This window comes from Anser cygnoides, chromosome 3, assembly GCF_040182565.1.
Source record: "Anser cygnoides isolate HZ-2024a breed goose chromosome 3, Taihu_goose_T2T_genome, whole genome shotgun sequence".
Classification (NCBI taxonomy): Eukaryota; Metazoa; Chordata; class Aves; order Anseriformes; family Anatidae; genus Anser; species Anser cygnoides.
In genome coordinates, this window is record NC_089875.1 from 106,315,694 (window position 1) to 106,338,352 (window position 22,659).

The 22,659-nt window shown below is 36.6% G+C and overlaps 1 protein-coding gene across 1 annotated transcript in view; it reads right to left on the reverse strand.

The window, feature by feature from the left end:
* The window catches only part of MBOAT2 (membrane bound O-acyltransferase domain containing 2), a 96,818-nt gene that overhangs the window by 10,610 nt on the left and 63,549 nt on the right, over positions 1-22,659 (reverse strand). Inside the window, exons 6-10 of the mRNA XM_048071344.2 lie at positions 14,850-14,904; positions 13,842-14,025; positions 8,041-8,233; positions 5,009-5,112; positions 4,603-4,667 (exon numbers count right to left, since the gene is read on the reverse strand). Coding sequence (XP_047927301.1) covers positions 4,603-4,667; positions 5,009-5,112; positions 8,041-8,233; positions 13,842-14,025; positions 14,850-14,904 — 601 coding nt within the window. The remainder of the gene's footprint in view (positions 1-4,602; positions 4,668-5,008; positions 5,113-8,040; positions 8,234-13,841; positions 14,026-14,849; positions 14,905-22,659) is intronic.

Sequence of the window (22,659 nt, forward strand, 5' to 3'; positions counted from 1 at the left end):
GATCTTGAGCCATCTAAAAATATGTTGAAAAGCTAGACTGGAAGGCACAGAATATCCCACAAGCTCTTGCAGTAAGTCCGATATATATTTTCCATAAAATGGAATCTGCTTATGGGTGAAGGGGAAAAGTAACAACTACCTTCAATTTTGAGTAACAGAGAGACTGTAGTTGTACATGTGTGTGTAGGGCAATCAGGTGAGCATGATGATGAAGTGATAATTAATGAGTCTAGGGATGCAAGAATATTAAATACGGAGAATGCTGAACTTCGCTGTTTAAAAATTGAGACTCTGAATTACTTGGCAAGGTCCTACAATAAGGAGTTCTAGAAGGACAAAAGGAAAAAGGAATCCAAGAGCGGTAGTAGCTTCTAAAAGACAACATTAAATGACACAGTGACAAACCATCATGATGTGGAAGAATGATAGGAAGCATGGTAAGGTCCTGATATGGCTTCATCAAGAGTTCTTTAATGATCTGAAAACCAAAAAGCAATAGGAAATATGGAAACAGATGCATACTAAAGTGAAGCAAAAATAAACAGCACAAGCATGCATGAACAGAAATCTAAGACTAACATATAAAAATGAGTTTTAACTAAAAAAAGGGCATTGACACCAATATGTGAAAAGGTTTTTATAAATACATAGCATGTAACAGGAAGACAGAAGAGAATGCAAGTCTACTATTGAAAGAGGAAGACAAGCTAATGATACAGAAAACCGAAACATTCACTATTTATTTAACTATTTTACTACTACTTCCATATATACAAAAGATTGTTAAGGCTAAGTAATACAGTTGGTGTTAAAAAGCAGAAGGTAAAAAGACAGAAGCTGAACAGGGAAAGATCAAAATTGTATTCTGCTAATTTATTTCAGACAAATAGATGTGGTGAGTTTTATCTCACTAGCTCTTCAGGGTGGGGCACCAGTACAGCCCCCTCCCCTCACCAAAGGGCTTGGCTAACAACAGCTGTTAAGAAAAGAATGTGGGCCTTAAGTAGGGTGCAAGTGTATACCTGTGTAAGTAATACACTAAACTATCTGAGGTCATTCGCCCAAAATAGATAACCTTAATGAAGAAAGTAACATTGGCCAGATTAAACAATAACCAGGAATTTCAAAGAGACTTTTGAAACAAAGAAGGTGTCAGCCTGAAAGAAGTACAAAAGCAGCATGAAAAGTTGCAACAATTCAGAGATGCCTTGGAATAAAAACACCGGGAGTCAAAACCTGGTTTCACGCTGCCAGAAGTCACCCCACGAGCATCATGACCTCTGCCAGTGCTAAGACAGAGCAGCCTTCCCAGTGGCCACCAAGTAGCCTTCATCCAGCAAGGGGAATGTCAGTACAGTAAGCAATACACAGGGAGCAATATCTCACCCCTGTCAGCTGCATTCATGTGAATTCGTTGCCTGCTTTCCTAATTGGCATGTGAATCAGCAGGTTCACATAGAACTGGGGAACTCAATCTCCCACAGGCAGCGTGCACAAGCAGGGGGCCCACACTTCGAAAAAGGAGGTGTGTTTTTGTAACCTGCAGGGTTTTTGGCATGTAGGCAGGCTGCATGTAACTGTGGGCATGTACGTGCATTTTTAAAACTCTTTGGGATTAGCTACAGAAGAGGGTTTAGAAATTTGTTTATTAAGTCACAACACCATGCTCTTACAAAATGTTACCTGTTGTAGTACTGACATGAATCCTGAATGTGTATTTCACTGACTGCTGGTTAATTACGTATCATTAATATATTGATAAATGGCTTAAAACTCCTTTTTCTTTAGTTTAAGCTACTTTAACTGAGCAGATTTTCCCCTGTAAGGAATTCAGGAGCTAAAAACCTAACTTCATTGACTAATCAATCATCTATCAGTCATATCAACACAAGTCAGGCAAGATACGTACTAGAAACAATCATCAGGTTTCAATTGCAAAGAGTTAAAAGTAAGCTTAAAAATTCCGCTGTGGATTTTTCAATAAGAATTTCTGTTCAAATGCTTCACTTGACATTCCTAAAAGCAAACCAAGGTAGTAGGGTCCTTATAACAGGCTCAGAAAATCTGTTCAAGTGTGGGTTGTTCAGGTTATTTGTGATTTGCTCTAGCAGTGGGAAGATGCATCAAGTGCTCAGCAAGGTACTGTCCTCGGCCTCGTTCTATACGTTCATTACTAGCTTGGGTGGTAGGCTAAGAAGTGTGTTTTTCTCCCTGTCTTCCCTTCCTTCTTTATGGGAGGGAAAGTGAGGTAGAGAAGATGTGCGTTGTATTCTCACCAGATAAAGAACTAGAATCCAAAATTATCTTTGACAGATTTGAAATGGTTTGAAATCGGTAAGATGAAGTCCAAAGTCTAGAACACCTCAGAACAGTGGAAGATACAAACCAGTAACTGCCTACGTAACGCTACTGGAAAAGTAATGATCATGAATATGAAACTATGGTATGGAAAACCTGAGTATCAGCTGAGCACGAATAAACAGTCAATTGCTGCTGCAAACAAAGACAGATGCAATACTGATGTACTAGCAGGAGTGCTACCTAAAGAAAAGAAAGGTAATTAAGCCATTTTAATAATTCATTCTGCCTGTAACAAGCCATGGAAAGACCTTGGAGGTCTTAGAAGTACTACATCCACTGTAAGAAGAAGTCTGGGAAGAAGCCAGAAGAGAGAAACAAGGACCACTGAGGTTTTACAAACATAATTAGATGTTTCCTTTGAGGAAAAAACAAACAAACAAACAAACAAAAAAAAAACGAACAGGGTGAGGAATTTCCCAATGAGGAAACATTATCATGATATATATATATTGTTGATACATGCTAATGTGTAAATATCTATTTTGAAATGTATGCTTCTAACCATAATACTTTTGCACTGCTATATTTTCTGATATGCTCATTAAACTTTATGATGACCAGTTGACCAGTTAGCTGAATAACAGTCTTTACAAAAGGTGGTTTTTTTTTTTTTTTTTTTACGCACGATCAGGGTTTAAAACCTGTAATTCTGATGGCTTCCAAGAGCATCAGAAAAGAAACAGAAACAATATTTATTTATTTTTGGCAGTTCTGTATTTCTTGTGAGGTAAATATCTAAGATTTTAGGTACTTCTATGAATGGAAAATAAGTGAGATATTAAGTTTTTAATCTTTAAAGTAATGTATGAGCTTATCTTATTTAAACTGCTGTAGCATTGCAACTAGCAAAGTGATAGGTATTCGTATCATATATTCACTGCCACTACTTGTAGTCTTTGCATGTAATCATTAAAACAATCTTTTACTCAAAATTTAACTTTAAGAAAAATTTCCACCTTTCTCCCTTTCACTGTGGCAAAAATCAATACGTATTTGGACTATCCTCAAAGATTCTTCTCCAATTGTTCTAAAAATATTTATTAAAGAAGATGCATTAATTTCTTTTGGCACCTTCTTTTACTGTCACCCTAAGAGCAATGGATTCGCCTTTTTTTCTCCTTTCAATTCAATGGAAATGGTAACATTTTCTGCAGTAAACCAATTTTCCTTTAAAATCATTCAATGTAAGAGTTTGAATGATTACTGAAATATAACCATACTAAGTATTAATACTGATAAACCTCTATTCTATATATAAATTTAAAACTTACTTTATTAAATGATACACTTTTATAACTGTGGCATACAATTCTTCATTGCTGTCCTAGCAACAGATTCTAGGGCCTATGGAGCCAACTAAAATATTCACATGAAATTCTATTTCTGTTGTTTTTTTTGTTTGTTTGCTTAAATTTTATTACTAAGTCAGATAAATAATCAGGGAAGAAATTATGAAAAAAGAGCACTGACTATAAAGAAATTTGATGGAGGCAACTTCCTGCTGCCAGCCATCCAAGAATGAGATAAAGTCCTCGGAGTGATCCCAAGATGGGTGTCTAGGTTAAACTTGCACCTGTTTATAAAAGATTATCTATGCGGAGACTGGAAGAAGGGAAACAAAACCCGTGTACTACTCTCAAGAATACTTTGTTGTTTTACTTTCTAGTTACCACAAAGAAGTGGTAGAAGTAGAATGATTTACTTCACCGGGCACTATGCCTGTTTCCCAGACAAGGGAAGAAATGCATCTGAGGGATATTCATTTGCAAATTTTTTTTTGATAGCACATTGTACGGTTTGATATTTCCCATGCACCCATTACAGAAGGAGTGCAAAACGTTCTCTCAGGAAATGTATGGAAGTTCCTGTATCACTGTGTGAATTCAGAACTTCCACGTGCTAGAAGCCAAAAATGTATGCTTTGCCTACTGCTCTCAGCTACATGCACAGCTTTGAATGGGAACAGGGAAAAAAGAAAAGAGATTCCTCTGTAGATTAATACTTTTACGTTACCTATAGCCAGTGGTGAATTTAAACAGTTTCCATCACTAGCTGACAGTTTACTCTAAGTGATCAAAATTCAGAGGCTTTAATGCAAGTATTACGAGAAGAATGTTCCATGCAGTTGCTAAACAACTGTACTGTTTTGCGGGCTCTAGCTTTAAGTGCTAAATTATCTTCAAAGAAATATTTATTTTAGAAACTTCTGTGCAGAATAGCTTGCCTTTAAGAAATAAATACCTTTTAAGCCAAAGAGCTGTTTGGATATTCCAGTTATCAAGAAACATCTTGAAACTTGTGGAAGACTGTAAAACAAAACAAAACCAGTTATTTCAGTAATTGTGAAACGTTACAAAATATTCCAGAATTCTGGCATATAAACTGCTCAAAAAGTATTTTGAGATTAACTGAATAAGGAATTTACTCAACTATTTATAAGCACAAAATATTTTGGAAATCAACTGACAAGTAAAACATATTCAAAGCAGATTCTATTTTCTATTCTTCCCTAAGGGTGTGAACTTGTCATTTCTGATTTAAAACATAATCACTATCTTGATAAACAAAATGCTTAGAAAACGTTAATGAAATTGCAATTAAATACATACATGGGCAGGTATTTTATTTAAAAGAGCAATGAACAAACCTCTATTTGCTGGATTCTCAGATTTGATATTAGGTCCCAACGTGTAACTCCATTTTTGTCATAGCCTCTAAAACCAAACCCTGCTGCATTATTAATTGCATCTGCTGCAATGGGACAAAAAGAAACAAAGGAATTATAAACTGCCTGTATTACAAATATTGTGCAGTACACAGCATGGAGCTTGTTCAAAATATTTGTGACATTTCAAAGGCTATGCACAGATTTTTAAATACTAAGGATCACTGCATTAGATGCTTGAACAAACAGAAAACAATCCAAGCAACATACTTGCTTTCAATTAAAAAGACTTGTACTGAAGCAAAAGAATGGGTGGCATTGCTATCTGCCTCCCACTACAGATGCCTCCCTCTCTTATACAGCCTACTTTGATCTGCTTGAGCAATTTGACAGAAAAACAAACTCAATGAGATGCATCAAGACTATGAAACAGGGGCTGGTTGCGATGACTTGAGACAGCAGCTCAACTCTCAGGTACATGCCTTCAATGTTTGTTATGCAGCAGTAGTGATGGGTAAAGCCCAACGATAAACCTGCACGATTCCGTTAGGTGCACATTCACAGCACCCACCACATGTAACCAGTGAAGACCTAATAGAAGTACACAGCAATTTACTAAGCAGTGCACAATTTGTCAGACTTCCACTGATGGCACAAGGCTGCTGTTTACATCCCACTTCTGAATGTTTACAATGCACATCAAAGCTCAAATACTTCAAAACAAACAATATTCTTCTGCAGGAAAGCAGCTACCATCATGTGGATTGTGCAGGGAAAAGCAAGAGGTCTCACCCTGAACACCGCCTCTCACTTTCAGTACTCACCTCAGGCTCTGCTTTGTCAGCTCAGCCACTAAAGCTTCCTCAGCTGAACTTCTCAAATTAGGATGGCCACTTACATGTAGGCTGGAGCCCTTCCCAAATATTGCCTCTGCTGAGCCAGGCATCGGGTGCATGCACCCAACCACCATAACCACGGGGCACTTGGCTACACCAATGACCATGGGGAGGAGAATGCCCATTGCTCTCACAATTCAAAGTAATCCTAAGGAATTGGAAGCAATGTAGCCAAAAGGCTCTGCAGCAGCAATACAGATCAAGTCCTCCAGTTACAGGACATTAGCCCTCTGTGTGAGCTCACAACTCTTCCAAAGCACTCTAATCAGATTGTCCCTTGCTTTTTAAATTACAACTAGCAAGGCAAGAAAAAATCCTCAACTTTTATTACTATATTAAAAAGAATTTATTTTACATAATAGTGATATGTAAGTGAAATTCATCAATTCATTTTCCTTTCTTCTCAACAGCTTTTTCAAGGTACTAATCCAACATACTCAGAAAATAAAAGATGTGATTGATCCAAACACTCAAACAGTTCCTTTCCTGAAGTCGAGTTTCTTCAACTATTCACAGGACTTGAAGAGGCTGACTTGAAGATGGCTGATTTGATTTAATACAGGGTAATTTATAATATTTTTTCCCTCATCAACAACAATTTTAAAAGATATCTATCTGGTATAACTGATGTCACCTGCAAACATTAGACAACAATTTTACGCTGTTAGAAATAGCTGAATACATGAACTCCACAATCCCTTGCTAGCTAGAGCACAAAGACTACAGCTAGAGTAGTCATTTTATTAACTAGCATTTAGTAAGTATTCAGTTTATTAACAGATCTTTTTTCTTAAGTGCAAAGAATAGCAACGTGCAACTCAGAAGTATACCATCCAATAAAAACGTTAAGGGCTCTGCACATTCAACTCACACCATTATAAGTTTAGATGAAGGAGAAAGTTGAAAAAAGTTACTTAGCAAACCAAAAGTACAGAATTGATATGGTGTATTTTTGCAGTAGTTTACCAAAAGAATGCTAACACTACACTGCTAGCAAACAGAAGTAGAAATCTATCTGAAGAATGACAGAGGGGGAAAGAAGAAAATTATTCATTTTTCAGCTGACTCCTGCTTTTGACAGATGATGATACTGGTGCGTAAGACCATAATATTCAAAAATATTTCATTCCACAACAAGCCCCAGAATTACTATATCCAGGCGTGCTGAAAGCACTTCATTCATTGACCGGGAATGAAACCAGCAGCTGTAAATGAGTCATGCTGCTCTGCTACACTGAGCCTTTCTTTATTGCATTGTTTCCCACAGATTTTCTCTCCAAAGACTTATGAAACAAATATGTAAAACTGAAGAGGAGGAGGAAACCAACGAAATCTGTTTTGTGAGACACATCCAATATGCCAACTTATATAAATACAGCATTGTTTTTCTTTTTTTTTGTTTGTTTTGTTTTTATTTTAAATAACATGATATGAAAAGCAAAACATAGTTTAAACTGTATCATCTATTCAGTGTCTTAGATCAGTGACTATGGGTGTCCTGTCATTTGTCAACTAGAATTTTTAGCAAGCAAAGACTAAAAATGAAGTGTCATCCATCAAATTCTGGAAAAACCACTGCGAACACTACCTACTATTAACAACACTACTACACATCTGAATTTCAATATACTCGTTTTCCCTTCATGCTTGAAAAAAACATCAAGCAAATTACTGCTAACGAACCAGAGAAAGAGGCTAAGAATAACTTCTCAGACATGCTGAAGGCAAAGAATCAAAACAAAAAAAAAAAAACCATAAAAGCACCCCCAAGGACTGTACATCAAACTAGTTCCATAATTTTTAAAAAGCAAAAACACACATTGCTCATTAAAACACTGTCACTCTCCAAAAACCCTCATGTTTCACTCAGATTTGTTCAGTAGACCATGATCTCATTTGCAATACTGTCACAACGTTGTGCTTAGTTTTATGATAGGTTTTGTTTCACAAAGAAAAGACATCATTCAATACATTTGACAATCCCTTGTAATACTTAAATATAATAATGTTTGCCTAAGGCCTCAAGAGGGCACTGTCACTTTTTAATAGATACTTAGCATGCAGCTTCTCAAATGAAACTCAATACATATAGCTGTGGGGTTTTTTTTCTGTACTTACCTAAAGTCCATGCAAAATAATATTTGGGTCTGGCAGCCATAAGAGACACGTATAGGTAGAAAAACCTTACAGGCCATGATGCTGTAGCTCTGAAGTTCTCATCAATGTTGTATTCCACAGGCAAAGTTTTTGTAATAGTCATGTGAAAGAGTAAGGAGAGTCCGCAGATTAAGAGTTTCTGTGCCACAGCTATCTGAAAAGTTTAAGATAAGAGACTTTGTAAGCTTTGTTTTTTGTTAGTCTAATGGAAACAAGGGCAAGTTATAATTCTCCTTCCCTAAACAGATGTGTATATACATCAATTTTTCAGTAATATTTACTACCAAATTTAAAATAGATGGTAACAATTTATAGAGGTTCATGAAATATCCTTATCTTGATTACACTGTGAGCAGCACATCTTCTGGCAAACAGAAAAACAAATTCAACCACACCGAGCCCCTACAAGGCCCTTTCAATAAGGGGAAGATCTTCTGCAACACCAGTTTCTATTCCATTGTCAAATTACCTAACCAAGTAAGATGCTAAGACATCGCAACACAAAGAATATAACCTAGCACAGAATGAGATGAGTACAATTATTGCAGAGATTCCAGAAATAATGGCAAAATTTTAGTGCATTTTTGGTAATCTTTGGCGTAATACAGGTGTTCAATTGCTGCCCAACTCAATGGATCAATCATCTCTGTTGGATTATTACAATATCTAAACCAGTAAAATAAAGAAATAATTTATGAATTTACAACCAAAATGCCTCAGTACTACAAAGATCTGTTTTCCCAACTAGAATTATCAAGCTATAAGGAGGCAAATAATACGCTCACAGACATGTTAAAAATAAGTTCTTCAGCTAGAATCTGGACTCAAATTACCCCAAAATTCAGATTTGCTGTAACCACCACAGTAAATAGTATGCTATTTTTAGGAAACCAGTATTTCTAAGTTTCTGTTATAAAATGCAGAACACTAATGTATGACATTCACTGCTTTGAGTAGTTAGGATCATCCATATTCCAAGGGTGGACAGCACGGTCTGTGCAAATGCCTAAAGGAACACACTAACCAAGCACTTCTAGATGAGAAGTTTGAGAGCTTGAGCATTTAAAAGTAATTAGCAAATTTTTGTTGTAAGCAAACTCAGTATTTAAATTTAAATATTACAATTTTAATTTATGTTATTATTCTATCAACACTAAACTTGGCAGGAAAACAATCAACACAGCTATTTTTCTTTGAAGCATTGGAACAAAAAGATAACCAAAAGCCTTTTTCTGCCCATCCTGCTTCCAGTACACCTACCCAAACCTTTAAGGTCCTAGTTCAATTCGAGTGCAGCTACACGCACCTAGCTCCAAAATAAAGAATAGCTCAGTTCCATAATGCAGAATACAGCATTAAGTGCCCAACTGAAACCATGTTTCTGCAAGATGCACAGTATCAAAGATTCCCTCAGTCACACAGGTGCATGAGGTGGTACAGCCTGATCAAAAAATCTGGAAAAGCTGGAAAATGGTAACTGCTAACTTTAGAGACTGCATGTATTTCATGCGGATCGCCAGAGAGGATTAGAAAACCCAGCCAGTTAAACAAACCAGCTGGATAATTCAGGAGGCAACTACCTATCAACAGCTAAAGCGGGGTTTTAGTTATTTTTTTCTACTTGTTTTCTAATAATCTTCTTTTCACTATTTTACTCTATTACGAGAGTTCAAAGTAGAAAGCATTAGCTTTCTAAACGTGTTCCTTTGTTTTTCTAGCAACTATTAATCCATCTCCTTCTTTGCAAGAGCAAAGAGAAAGTTCAGCTGGCATAACTTCTTATCTTCAGGAATTTATATAGAAACAAATGTTGCTCAGTTGTTACTAACACTAATCAATCTTTGATTTTGGTAGGCAATATCTAATACTTTAAAAAAGCTGGCTATTCGTAAATACAAAAAAGTATCAATCCTAAACAACAAAGACAAGTTGCAAAGACTTAACTTCAAAGAAATTTTCAATGAAATTCATCTTAAGAAAAAACAATGAGCTCACACAGCTGTACTTTTACAAAATAAACTCTGCAGTTTTCAATCTGTAGTTGCAGAACTCCTATGTACTGTAGGAGGAAGGTGTTTTTATTTAAATGATGCATTTCTACATTTTTTTTTAGCAGCAACATTTAATTACAGGGACGAGTATAATAATATCCAGACACAACATGACATATTATTTAATTTTGCTGTTGTTGTTTTGGGGTTTTAAATACTACTTCACTCTATCCTTTTAAGTCCCAGAACCCCAATCAAGCATGCTGACACCACTCATGGGGATCAGTACAGGTGTATTAAAGTTCTTCGCAAACAAGGATGGAGATATCTCCTGACCCTACAAAGACTGGGAGCTGCGGTTTCAGGACTGGTTGAAGCAGAGTTTCTGAAGAACAATCCAAGCACAGGCTGCAATGCAAAGAAGCAGTCCTTTCTTTTTTCCTCACCTTAGCTGCAAGTTTTTCCTTCTGGTGAGTCAGATTAGGGAAGCAAATGAGGTGAAATGGTAGCCTTTGCAGGTTTTGACTTTTTTTTTTTTGACAAGCTAGCTTTAGATGGGATCAAATGATGCGAATCAGATCACCATGCCATGGAATGCACATTAGCATTTATATGATAAGCAAATGACTCGGAAGCCCCAAGTTGATACTTGGGTTGGCCTCAATAGATTACAAAATTACAGCCTGAGACTTGTTTAGCATACTCAAGTTGTGAATAAATTTACACAGAAACAGAAGCCCTCACCTGACACCACAGTAATCTATTGTTCAATTACCCATATAAATGCATTCGGTAAAGCATTGATTCACATCATTTTACTTAATCAACTAGGCTATTGATATTAACTTGTTTGCCAAGGCATAAATGGGTAATAACTGGATTTCACGTTCATAGGAGGATTGGTTGGTCTTTATACGGATGAAATAACTACTCTAAAAAAGTTTGAAGTTCATTTCATTCACTCTTCAACGTTTTCAATGCATCAAGTTGAAAAGTAAAACCTGTTTATTGTGGAATAACTCAAAAAGTGCACTCCAAAATAATTGTTTTGTTAATGAATTAAAAGAACATCAGCTGCAGGATATCTTTCACCTCATGTGAAGTAGAATATACAATTTACAACAAAAAGGTAGAAGGGCCTGCCTCATTAAGTTTTGATGAATAAAAATTGAGCATACCTGTATAAAAATATCAAATATGATTAACACCGAGAAGGGAAAAAGATATTTAAGGTAGAAAACAGTGCCAGGAGAAAAACAAATGTGCATAAATCAGATGGCAATGCAAGCAGGTTGAAAGCTGGATTCCTAATCAGTGAAAGGAGTTCCAGAACAGCTTTCTAATTGAGGCAATAAACACTCACTGAGCTCCAGATTATACAAATATATCGCTGTATGAACAATATAATGTATATAAAATACATATAAAAGGTAGAAAAGGATCTTCTAAGTTTATTTGAATATTTTTTGTTGTTGTTCTTGGCTGATAAACAATAAGGAGCTCAATATAATATTGAAGTATGTTAAAGCGTATCATTTTGTGGAGGATAGCACCTCAATTAAAAATTACAGGTAATTAAGCAAGAACTTTATAACTTGTAGGAAGAGTCTGCATAATATGCAAGAAAGCAGATATCTGCTGACAGGCATCTTGAATTTTAAGGGTAGCCATAATAAAAAGAAACTTACAAAGACAGATATTAATTTCTGAGAGTTGACACCACTTTGAGCACCAACAATTGATAGCTTGCAAGAAGGCACAATAGGAGGGATATAAGAAATAAGTTTTAATATGCTGACTTGATTCATTTAACATGCAATGAGCACAGCAAATATACTAAACCAAGTTAATATCATGCAGTCAACACACAGTATAGAGGAGGAGGCTGCCATGAACTACTTTTGTTATATAAATTATAATTAACAAGAAATGAAGCTTATACTATTATACTCAACTCAGCTGAAGGATTTTTTTTCATTTACTATATTAACATTTGCTGATCCCCTTTATATTTCATTTTTTGAGTTACCTAACAATTTATTCTTCTTGAAATAATTAAGTAACAAGGAACACATTTAAAATATTAACATGAAGTTAATGGGCTGTAAGCATTCTTCTAGAACAAAACAATGAATACTTTAATTGATGCGGCAAATGCAGTAAACAAATTATATCATCCATATTTCTCCAAAAGCACACAATACTCTCTGGTGTTATAAAATGCAGCCAGATTTCTCTAACACCAGTCAGGAGATGAAGTATCAACAGCATAGACAGCTTCTCTTTATTTTTTATGTCAAAAGCTAATGCAGCATAAATCGCAAAAAATGTCAAGCACTTTAAGAGCAATACATTTTAAAGAAAACTGCTTACCTGAAAGAAGAATATGTTATAGGTTTATGCTTTTATTTTTATTGACTTTGTTCAAATCACTAGCAAGATTATGTGGTAAAAAGCTATGAAGACCTACCAAGCACTCAGTAGATGAATGTCCAGAAGTAGTGATATTGACAGATCTGGTTAGTTCCATTTATTTGCAATAAATTTACTACACAATATTTTTCTCCAGACATAGGATTTTAGTACATAAGATGTGATGCATCTGTTGAGCCAAGAGGACGTTTAAAAACAAGAGTGCAACTTTGCCAATACAACATATCAATGCAGTCTACGGACAGACTGTGAAGTGCCCATCGATGCAGGGAAGTCTCATTTGTCCTCCTCCCTTCTTGACTACTTGCTCAACAGCACATTTTTATGACCTTAGGTACTTTGTCAACATGTAAAACAGTTTCAAATATTATCATCCTCCAACCACTGGTTTACATTCCTGTGGTGCAAGTTACTACAACCACACGAGGCTCGTAGAACAGAATGTGCAAAAAATCATCACCCACATTCAAAGGATGGAAGTGGATAGACATCCACTTAATTCCTTGGATTAAAATAGAAAAGTAACAAGCTTTGGGAGCTTTTGATTTTAACTGCAACCATAAAATCTCTCTGGTAAAGAAAGAGTATGATCAAGAGAGAAAGTGTGGTCAACTGGACTTTCTTCTGTACAGATGTGTTCTCTTTTCCAACAAAAGAACAAAGAGAAAAGAAATAGACTGTATGGATGACAAGCCATACAGTTACTTTTTTTTTTAATCTGAAGGTGTAGTAAAAGATGGACTGTCCATTACAGTATGCATCTGTTTTAGATGAATTTGTAAACTCTCCACAGCATTATTGCTAGTCCATCTTTTACTACACCTTCAGATAAAAAATACATCCATCCTTAGTATATCTCTAGAAAAATAAAAGCAAAAAAGAACTATTTTGATCAGTATTTTTTAACTTAATGCATATGAACGTTTTCTACTTGCTGCATGCAGACATTAAAAAAGAGTAGCATTCAAGAATTTTCACTGAACTTTGCTGGAACTGTTAAGATGTGCAGTTCGTCCTTACCAGGACACTTTTGTACACGGTATATGCTTTGAAGAAAAAAGATACATTAACTGCTTCGTCAAAAGATGGCTTTTTACCATATAAGCTTGGTAGGAAGCACCAATTTCATTTGCTTTTGTCCACAAGATCCAGACTGGAAACCATGGAGAAAACCTGCCCTAAAGAATAAGTATTTAACTTTTGGAACAGAGAACTGTACTGTTGATGAATGAACTCCAGATACAGCTCAGAAGTTATGCCTGTAAATGAACAGTGCAAATCAAGCTTTTCATGCAATGATTACATCAGCATCGGCACTGCAAGAGTCATACATCTTACATTTGGAGAAGGATCCGTTTGTTCATATTTTGTATCTTCCTTCCCATTTGCTTCAGACTGTTGCAGTTGGTACGATCTGCCTTCAATGAAATTAATATAGTCTTTGTAAGAGCATAACGGGCCTGCCAGGATACCCATGAAATTACAGTTGTAACTTAAATACTCCAGTAGACTTGGCATGCGTCTGTAATTCAAAGACAAGCAGCTCGTGAGATGGCATGTGTGTTTCCACAAAATTTCCACAGTAGGAGAAGTCATACTGCATGTCATTGCTCACTCTCATTGCAACAAGAACGAAACGCAGAAAAGCACTTCATGTGTATTTTGCAATCACAACTTAAAACATTCTAAACACAGCATTGCTTTCCAATCTGTACTGAGCATTTTCAGACTCATGTCTTTAACTCTGGTGACTTTCTCCTTGCCCTGAGGAGGCATTTGACTGAAGTTGAGACTGGGGAAGGAGAAGGAAGGGTGTTCCCTAGGTGTTCAATTGTTTCTGTTTTCTTTTTTCCCCTCAATAACTGAATCAGTAAACAAAGGTGTGTGTTAACTGACGATAAATTAAGTTAAGCAGAATTCCTCAAGTCAAGACTGTTTTGCCCAGGACAACATATTATTTTCAAGTCTCCTGAATAAAGAAAGGAGAAAATGTAAGTTAAATGCTGAAAAACAGAAATTAGACAAATATGTTCCTTCACCAACTACTTTATATGTGTACTAAATGTTAACTAGTCTCCTATCTGATCCGGCATTAATTTGCATATAATGCATAGAACTTTGTTTTTATACTTAAGAAAAACATTCCATTTCAAGTGGTATTTTCCAGGAGAATAAATGCGTGTAATTAAGTTACAAATATACAAAGCATGGACCTGTTTTAGATGAGTTTGTAAATTCTCCATCTTGAACATGAACTGCAGCGATTTCATAAAGCATCAATAAACACACAAACCACTGGCTTCTCCCTGCCCCTAAAACTAAACTCTCAGATCACAGAAAGCCTACCTTACTGCCAAGCATCTTTGTGATGGTGTCAAATCTTCATTTTTTCGAAACATTCCTAGGGAAGAGCACAGGGAAAAGGAAAAATAAAGAAAAGGTAGAATACCACAAATTAATTATCAGTGTCTTTAATCAGTAGAGCAAACCTCATGCTACAATGTATTTTTTTAACGTCCTCAAGTACTTTCAGAGAAATTATAACACGTATAACCGCTGAAATTGGATTGAACATTTCTTACCATTGACAAAATTACAAAATTTCATATTCTCAGTTACATCCAACAGTGCCTAAACCTGAAACCACACAGATTTCAGGGAAGTGTTAAAAAGTCTTGTAATAAGTTTTGAAAAATACAGTTCCCTTACATTTTTAAGATTTCAAAATGTACAGGTTTCAAAACCTTTTACTACCAGTCAGGGAAGGCGAACTTCAAACCCCATTAACCCAGCAGTAACCCAGGGACACCGCACTAGCCACACGCCTTTGATGTGTATATGAACACAGTCCAAGCCAGATTTATGTTACCCAAGACGCAATGCAGACCTAAAAACCACCATCATGCTGCAAGTAAAGATTATAAACAAGGTCCAGTGAAGCAGACAGGACAGTAAAGGGTGCCTGAGTCTTTTCCATGAGCCCTAACCAGAAGCCCTAACCCCTGCCAGCAGAAGGGGGCAGGCCAAGCCTAAATTCAGCAGCAAGGCCTAAGACACATTCCTGTCATACCCCGCCCTTTCTGAAATGCTGGTGGCCTACTCCTGAAAAACAAGTTTCTGAATTCATGTTGCTGTAAAAGAGAAAGGTCAACAATATAACCTTCAACGCTTTAAATAATTATAAAATACGTTAATCTGAGGGCAGGGCGCAGAACAAGCCGAGCTCCCTCCTTCCAACAGGCCTGGCTGCTTCAGCTCCTCCTGCAGGCTCGCCTCCAGCCCGGACCCTTGTGGGGGCATCCGTTCTGTGCTGTTCACATCTGCAAGCTTCCTTTGTGACTGCAGACACTCGAAAATTTATTTTCTAAAGCATCGCTTCCTAAGGGAAATTAAGCTTGTGGAATCCCACTTCAATTATCTTCCTCTCTAGCAGTTCCTAAACCCAAAAGCGAATTTCCAATCAAGTTTAATGAAAGAGTAGAGGTAATATGGATATGAAATTCTAATGTGTTTTATAAAAATAGGTGATTATATAGATAATATAGAAGGAAAAGATCCTCCTCCGCTCACAGACAGATTGCCTTCAAGGCCTGCCCCTTGATGCCAGTAAATCCATGAACAGGAGCCTTTATATTTGATGTAAGCTTACATAAGGAAAGTCTCAACTGGAGTCTTTCTCTATATATATATTAAAAAACTATATATATATACACTATATATATATGCAGGATATCAAAATCAGTAAAGTTTGAGACAAGAAAAAGAGGGGGGAATCAAAACTTGTTTAATTCTATGACTCATGGCAATACTTGTTATCTAAAGAGAAGGTACCTGTTGTCTTCGTGTGACTCTAGGAACTGTGACCTATAGACACTTAGGACTTAAAAACTGCACTCTTAGTCTTCAAAGCTGAGATAATAGAGAGGGCTTAACAAACTGGCGTCTCCTACAACCTGAAAAAGTGCCTTCTTCATTCCTGATCCTCCCCATTCATTCATACTCAAGGGAAAAATAAAAAAAAAAATAATGTTAGCACAGTCCCTAATTCCACACAGGCACTTTCTCTTCCCCGCAATTACAGTATCACATCTCCTTAATACTACAGCAAAGATTTCTATGCTGATAAACTGCACTGAACAAAAACGTGGGAGAAGCTTCTTGAAAGGTCCTTTAACCTTTAAGGTCTCAGGTACTGAATCCTGGAATTCAGCACAATCTAAAAAAGAAATTCAACACAGAGACTCATGTAGGATGTGGATCACAAGACATGAACCGTATAGGGAAGAAGCTTGTACAGAGACTTACAAGCCCTTACAAAACAGCCCAGAGCAGGATCCTCCCTAGCGGCTGTATCCCACGTGGATACCTTCTTCTCTGAGTAAGAAGGAGGAAGCAGTGACCACGTGTGTCCAAATTAACTTGCCCAAAGCCAGACTAACCACTAAAGAAGGGTAATTAGCCAAACAAAAGATTTCACACCATTTACATGTTATGAAAAATGAGGGGAAAAAAGCTGAAATAGAATAATCTAACCACTGAAATATGCCCTTTAGGGCATATTTATATACAATATATAATTTTGGAGGGGTAAAGAGCTGGCATATTTAAAATGAGTTTGAGTACACTTATGTATGTATATGAGGATTTACTTTCCACCTACATAAGCTGGCAGGCGATACACCTGCTGTCTCAAACCTGTACAGTGTACAAGTAAGCCTCCTTGTAGTCTTCACCTCCCTGTCTCACTAACATTTCACTCCATCCATCAGCTTCGTGGAGGTCAGTGGCTTTCCCCATGAGCTTTTTTTAATGTCTTTTCAGTGCCTGTGTCACGCTCTCAAAAGCTTTGAGGAAGCTGCTGTTAACACTTTTTAATTGACAGAAAAGGGCATAAGGTGCTTTTAAAATCATAGAACAGCCCAGGCTGGAAGGGACCTTGAAAGACCATCAAACCCAACCTTATCTAACACAAGCTAAATGCATACAAGTTCTTTCAATATTTCCAAGGCAGTGTATCTGCCCATGGGGTCAGAGGCCTCAAATCATAGCTGTTCCCGCACACAAGAGATAAAGAAACCCCATTTTATCAGCATGCCACTGCCAGGGAATTCATGAAGTTTTCTAACTTTTCTCTGGGGTTTGTGAGAAGTATTTTCTCCTGTCCTAAAGCACCAAACTACTGCAATGGCTGCATCTTTCAGTTGCTACCAAATCACACAGTGGGGATTTGAGAGTATACGTTTTATTGAACATCTGTTAGAACGGAGAAATGATTTGGCCACTCAGCAACTGTAACTCAGTTTTCTCATCTGTAAAGTAAGAAACAAGCCTACATTCCTTCCTTGGTGAAAGAATTTTGTAAATCACCCCTAGCAAAATTTATCCCCATTGGTCTAAATCATAAGGAAGCTGCACCTGTTCATTCCTCCTCAGGAGATCACATCCTAAAGGTAGCAAAATCAACATCTTTAGGTACATGCCAACATCCTTCCCTCCCAATAGGCTTTATTAAAGCTTGTTTTTGACTACTACCATGCATCCTCACAATTACAATACAACGTTATCATCATATCCTGGCATTACCCCAGCTTTGTAGTTAAGCTGCTTGATTATATCCACCTTTACATTTGCTTGAAAATCTGGCTATTCAATAACTCATTAATAATGCTTAAACATGAGATTATATTACATTAATAATACTTAAACATGGAGATCCTATCACAAGCCTCGTTGTAACTACAGCAAATTTTAATTTGAGGTTCTGAAATGGATCACCAGCTGAGCTCAAATGCATGCTGCTATTGAAACGTTTTAAGACCTGAAGAAGACACAGACATTCAATAACAGTTTTAGTTGTTACTAGCACAATGGAAGCAAACAGACAAAGATGCCAGCTGAATAAAATTGCACAGAAACTTAAAAAAAAAAAAAAGAAAGAAAAATCAGAAATTTTGAAATCCAGAAAGCCACACCAGCAAACATAGGCTGAAAACAACACTTAAAGACTTAGGGGTGGAGAAATACAATATAACCCTTTAAACACATTAATAATGTGTAAGGTAGTGAATGTGATTTGGTAACTCCAATAATGGCCATGTTGTCACTAACACAAGAGGGAACACTAAAAAAAAAAAGACATACAAAAATAAAGATCAACAGACAATTGACAACAAAAGCAATTCCTAGACTTGTGAAGAAAGTATCATAACTAAAAAAAAGCAAAAACCAAAACCAAACCAGACAAACAAACAAAAACACACCACACCATTTCTACTGAATATGGTAAGTATTTGCCTTTGAGGGAAGTAAAAGGTAAAGCGTCAATTAACTGAAAATAAAGGTGGAATGTTTTGATCAACTACAGCAAGAAACATTCCTCAATACTTTTGACAGCATTACGTTATTTGAGAAACCACTACTATTAACAAGACAGCAGGTACTGCAGTTTGGATAGGACTACTCATTACCTGCCAACCAAGAAGGAATTTACCTTTTTTTCTTTTAAATTATATTGCTTAAAAACATTCCAAGTGTATGGTGCACTGCTACGACTGTATGAAGCTGGTAGCAATAGATAATCAAGACCACTGCCAACTAACATGGTGTTTGCATTTAAGTTTCTCCAACTTTAGGCTTGTTTCTTTTTCCTTATCTGTTTTTTTCCATTTTTCCATGTGTTCTTTCTATCCATTAAAATCTTCCTCCCAGGGGCCATATGGGACAGAGACATAATTTTCTGGGGAAAGTAACTCTAATGGCCAATTTGGAAATCTTACAACCCTATAACAGTACAATAGTAATATGAGCACAAAACAATCCAGCCATTGTCCTCATATGCTGCTGTTGAAGTGAAGTAAATGTAGGGAGATCAAAAAAAAAAATATTGGTGTACAATTATCATATAACTATATTTTGCCAAATCATGATTCAGAGGAAAAGGCAGAAGCTAAAAACAAAACAAACAAACAGAAATCAGCCCTTTAGAGTACACTGAATATGCAACTCATCTCCTTCTAGCTCTCACAGTAAATGCAGTGCCTTATCAGATCAGCATCAATGTCTATTCTACTGCTTTTAAAAATGGAGGGCGCCAGATACATCATCATAATTAGAAAAAAGCAAGCAGTGTTCCAGGAACAGCACATTTAAGCACCGACAACTACAGAGCTGAAAACCAAGACATGAGGGATGGCAGAAGGGCGCATACAGGACAGGAAAGTTTATTTTTTTGTGGTCAGAAAGCATATGAGAGATAAGCCCCCGGGAACAAAGAAGAAGCTGACAGAAGAGCGTTATGGTTCTGGTTTCCTACCTTTGTCTAAACACATTTTTCTGACTAATGCAACATGGAAATATGGAGAAATAATTTGGAAGAATTACACTTTTTCTTAGTAGATGAGTATTACATTTAAGAAGTTACTACTTTTCCTGTTTATGTATTATTTAATTTAAGTTAAAGAAAAGAAATAAGAATGAGGTTGGAAGAAGCTGTGACCATTTTGCCCCTTTTAAGTAGCAAATATCAAGTCTAATGTTCTCTGTTTTTGCTGACTGAATCTCTTGCTGATTTAAAAATAAGTATGTCGTGAGCTCCAGAACTTCCTTGGGTAATGAATATAACTGATGAAGAGACTCTTTGTTTAAGATTCATTAAGCACTAGAGTTAAAAACAAGCTGTCAAAGTCCATACAGATTAGTGAGATTAGATTTTGATACGGGTACTTCCTGTAAAGATCCCCCAGCTCATACGGAATTGCAGAAAATGAGTGAGGCTCATGTGCTGGTGAGTGCATTATAAGCAAAAAACGCAGAACTCTGTATGTAACTCATCACAAGTTACAGGAGTTAAGCAGTCACAGTATCTTTCTTCTCTTCTGCTCAACTTTTGGTACCTTATAATTGCAAAGGCTTCTCTATTTGACACTATCTTCTAGCTAGGAATTTCGCATGCACATTTTTAGCCTTTCTAAACCAGCTGCAGACTATCGTCGTGCTTCTGGAACGTCTGCAATGCACCTTTGCTTCTCAAAAATATGCCAGTTTTAAATTTGGTGAAAAAAGGTACTTCAAACAGAATCTGAAGTACAAAAAGTTCCTTTTTCTCCCTAACTCTGTCATTAGCCTAACAAATCTGTACCTTATATCTATATTAATACACAAATCTAAATCTTGCCATAAAGAATGAATATGGACACAAGCAGTCTCCAAATAATGTGAATACTTCTGCCTTTAAAATGTACATGTGTGATGCCAAAAATAATCTGCAAGAACTTAACATACTGACTATTCATTTTTGGCAGTGCTCACTTAAGTAGCAAGAACCTGTATGAAGGCAAGAACTATCAAGGGCTTAAGTTCAAAACATAAATCAAAGTACACCAAAGGCATAGTCTAAGTTTATGCGGGTATAAATTTGTGATCCAAATAACCTTCTGAAAAGAATCATAGAATCATTAAGTTTGGAAAAGACATTCAAGATCATCTGGTCCAACCATCCCCCTACTACCAATGTCGCCCATTAAACCATGTCCCTAAGGCACCACGTCCAACCTCTCCTTGAACACCTCCAGGGACGGTGACTCCACTACAAAGCAAACTTAAATTATTCCTATGTAATTTGCATAGAATTGTCTCATTGTCATAAAAAAAAGTCCACAGTAAGTACGCAGGGTTCTAACAGTTAAAGGAGTTGCCACTGTTTATGTACAGAAGTACTAGAGTTCGACTTGGAATCAAGGACATCCACCAAGACTAGAAAGACTCATTAGCATGCAATGTGGGTGAGTGAACTTTGTGATTACATCCGGTTCTTTCCAGGACCTTCATATGTAATACCAAAACCAGCTGAACACAATGAATAGGCTGCCAGGAAAAGATCAGGTCCAGAAGACTTGCCTTTACCACAAAACCAACTGTTTTCATTGATTTCTCTTGATGGATCCCTTATAAGTTGTGTAAATTCTCTGGGGTTAAAGATCATTGTTTTAATACAATCTCATTTTCCCTTGTATATCTTTTCTTGGCATCTCCTGACGTCAGACTCATAGTTGCTCCTGAATTTATACTGGTCTCACCAACTTCTGAAAGTCATGCTCACACTGTGCTTCTAGCAGCTGTCCTTCTCCAGCTCAGCTCAAGAGCTCTGCTAAACTGCAAATGCAACCAGAGAGAAAGCTTTCCAATACTTTATCAGCTACTCCCCAGAGGCTGACAAAAAATCTGGAGGATCTCTGATGTGGGGGCAGCAATGAAAAAAATTCAAGATTGATGCTCAGAATTCAATGACACCCCCAAGAAATTCAGACAGAAAATAACCTGGATTTACTAGGAAACTACAAATTGTCTGTATTAAGTAGGAAAAAAATCTAGCATAGTCTGTGATGAAAGTTAAGAATAGAGCTGACTAAATGAAATATTTTTTTCAAGACTACCAGAAACACCCACATGCTTGTCTCATACACCAACTCCACTACTTGTGTATGATGTCAGCAAGTCTAGAATAGCTCTTTCCCCTAGCAAAATAATAGTAGGAGGAAGCATTTATCTTTGATACTAGAATTCTTACTTCCTTAGAGTAAGTTGTTTCCTCTAATCTGCATACTCTGTGCTCAAATTGATTATAGCTTGCAAAACTAATACCGTATATGTTTCCTCTGGAAGTTAGACATCAGCTTTTTGACCAATTAGACATGTCTAGCATTATTCATTCATTTTCATTCATTCAAGAATTCATACAGGAAGTGTTTTCCAGGCTTTTCATCTTTATGAATGTTGTTGCCTACAGGCTTCTCTAGGCAGTGTCTTATGAGAAAGGAAAAAACGCAAGAACAGCACTAAAGCTTGTACACATGAGACAAAAAATATATTGAACTCCAAATATAATGTTACTAAAGACTTCTCAGAAAAACAGGTGGCTTGATCCAGGTGTCTGGAGCCACATACCCAAATCTTCAGGTGACAGCTGAAGTTTCAAGAAATTCAAGCTGATTAGATAGGTTCACTGGATACTTTCAAACTAAGAGAAAGACAATTACTCTTTTGAATTTAAAAGTGACTAAATACCTAGATACCCTACCCTTGAAACAAACATTAGAATCCATTTTTGTCACAACTAGGGCTCATTCATCTGCTGGAAAAACTTGGTAGGAGAAAAGAC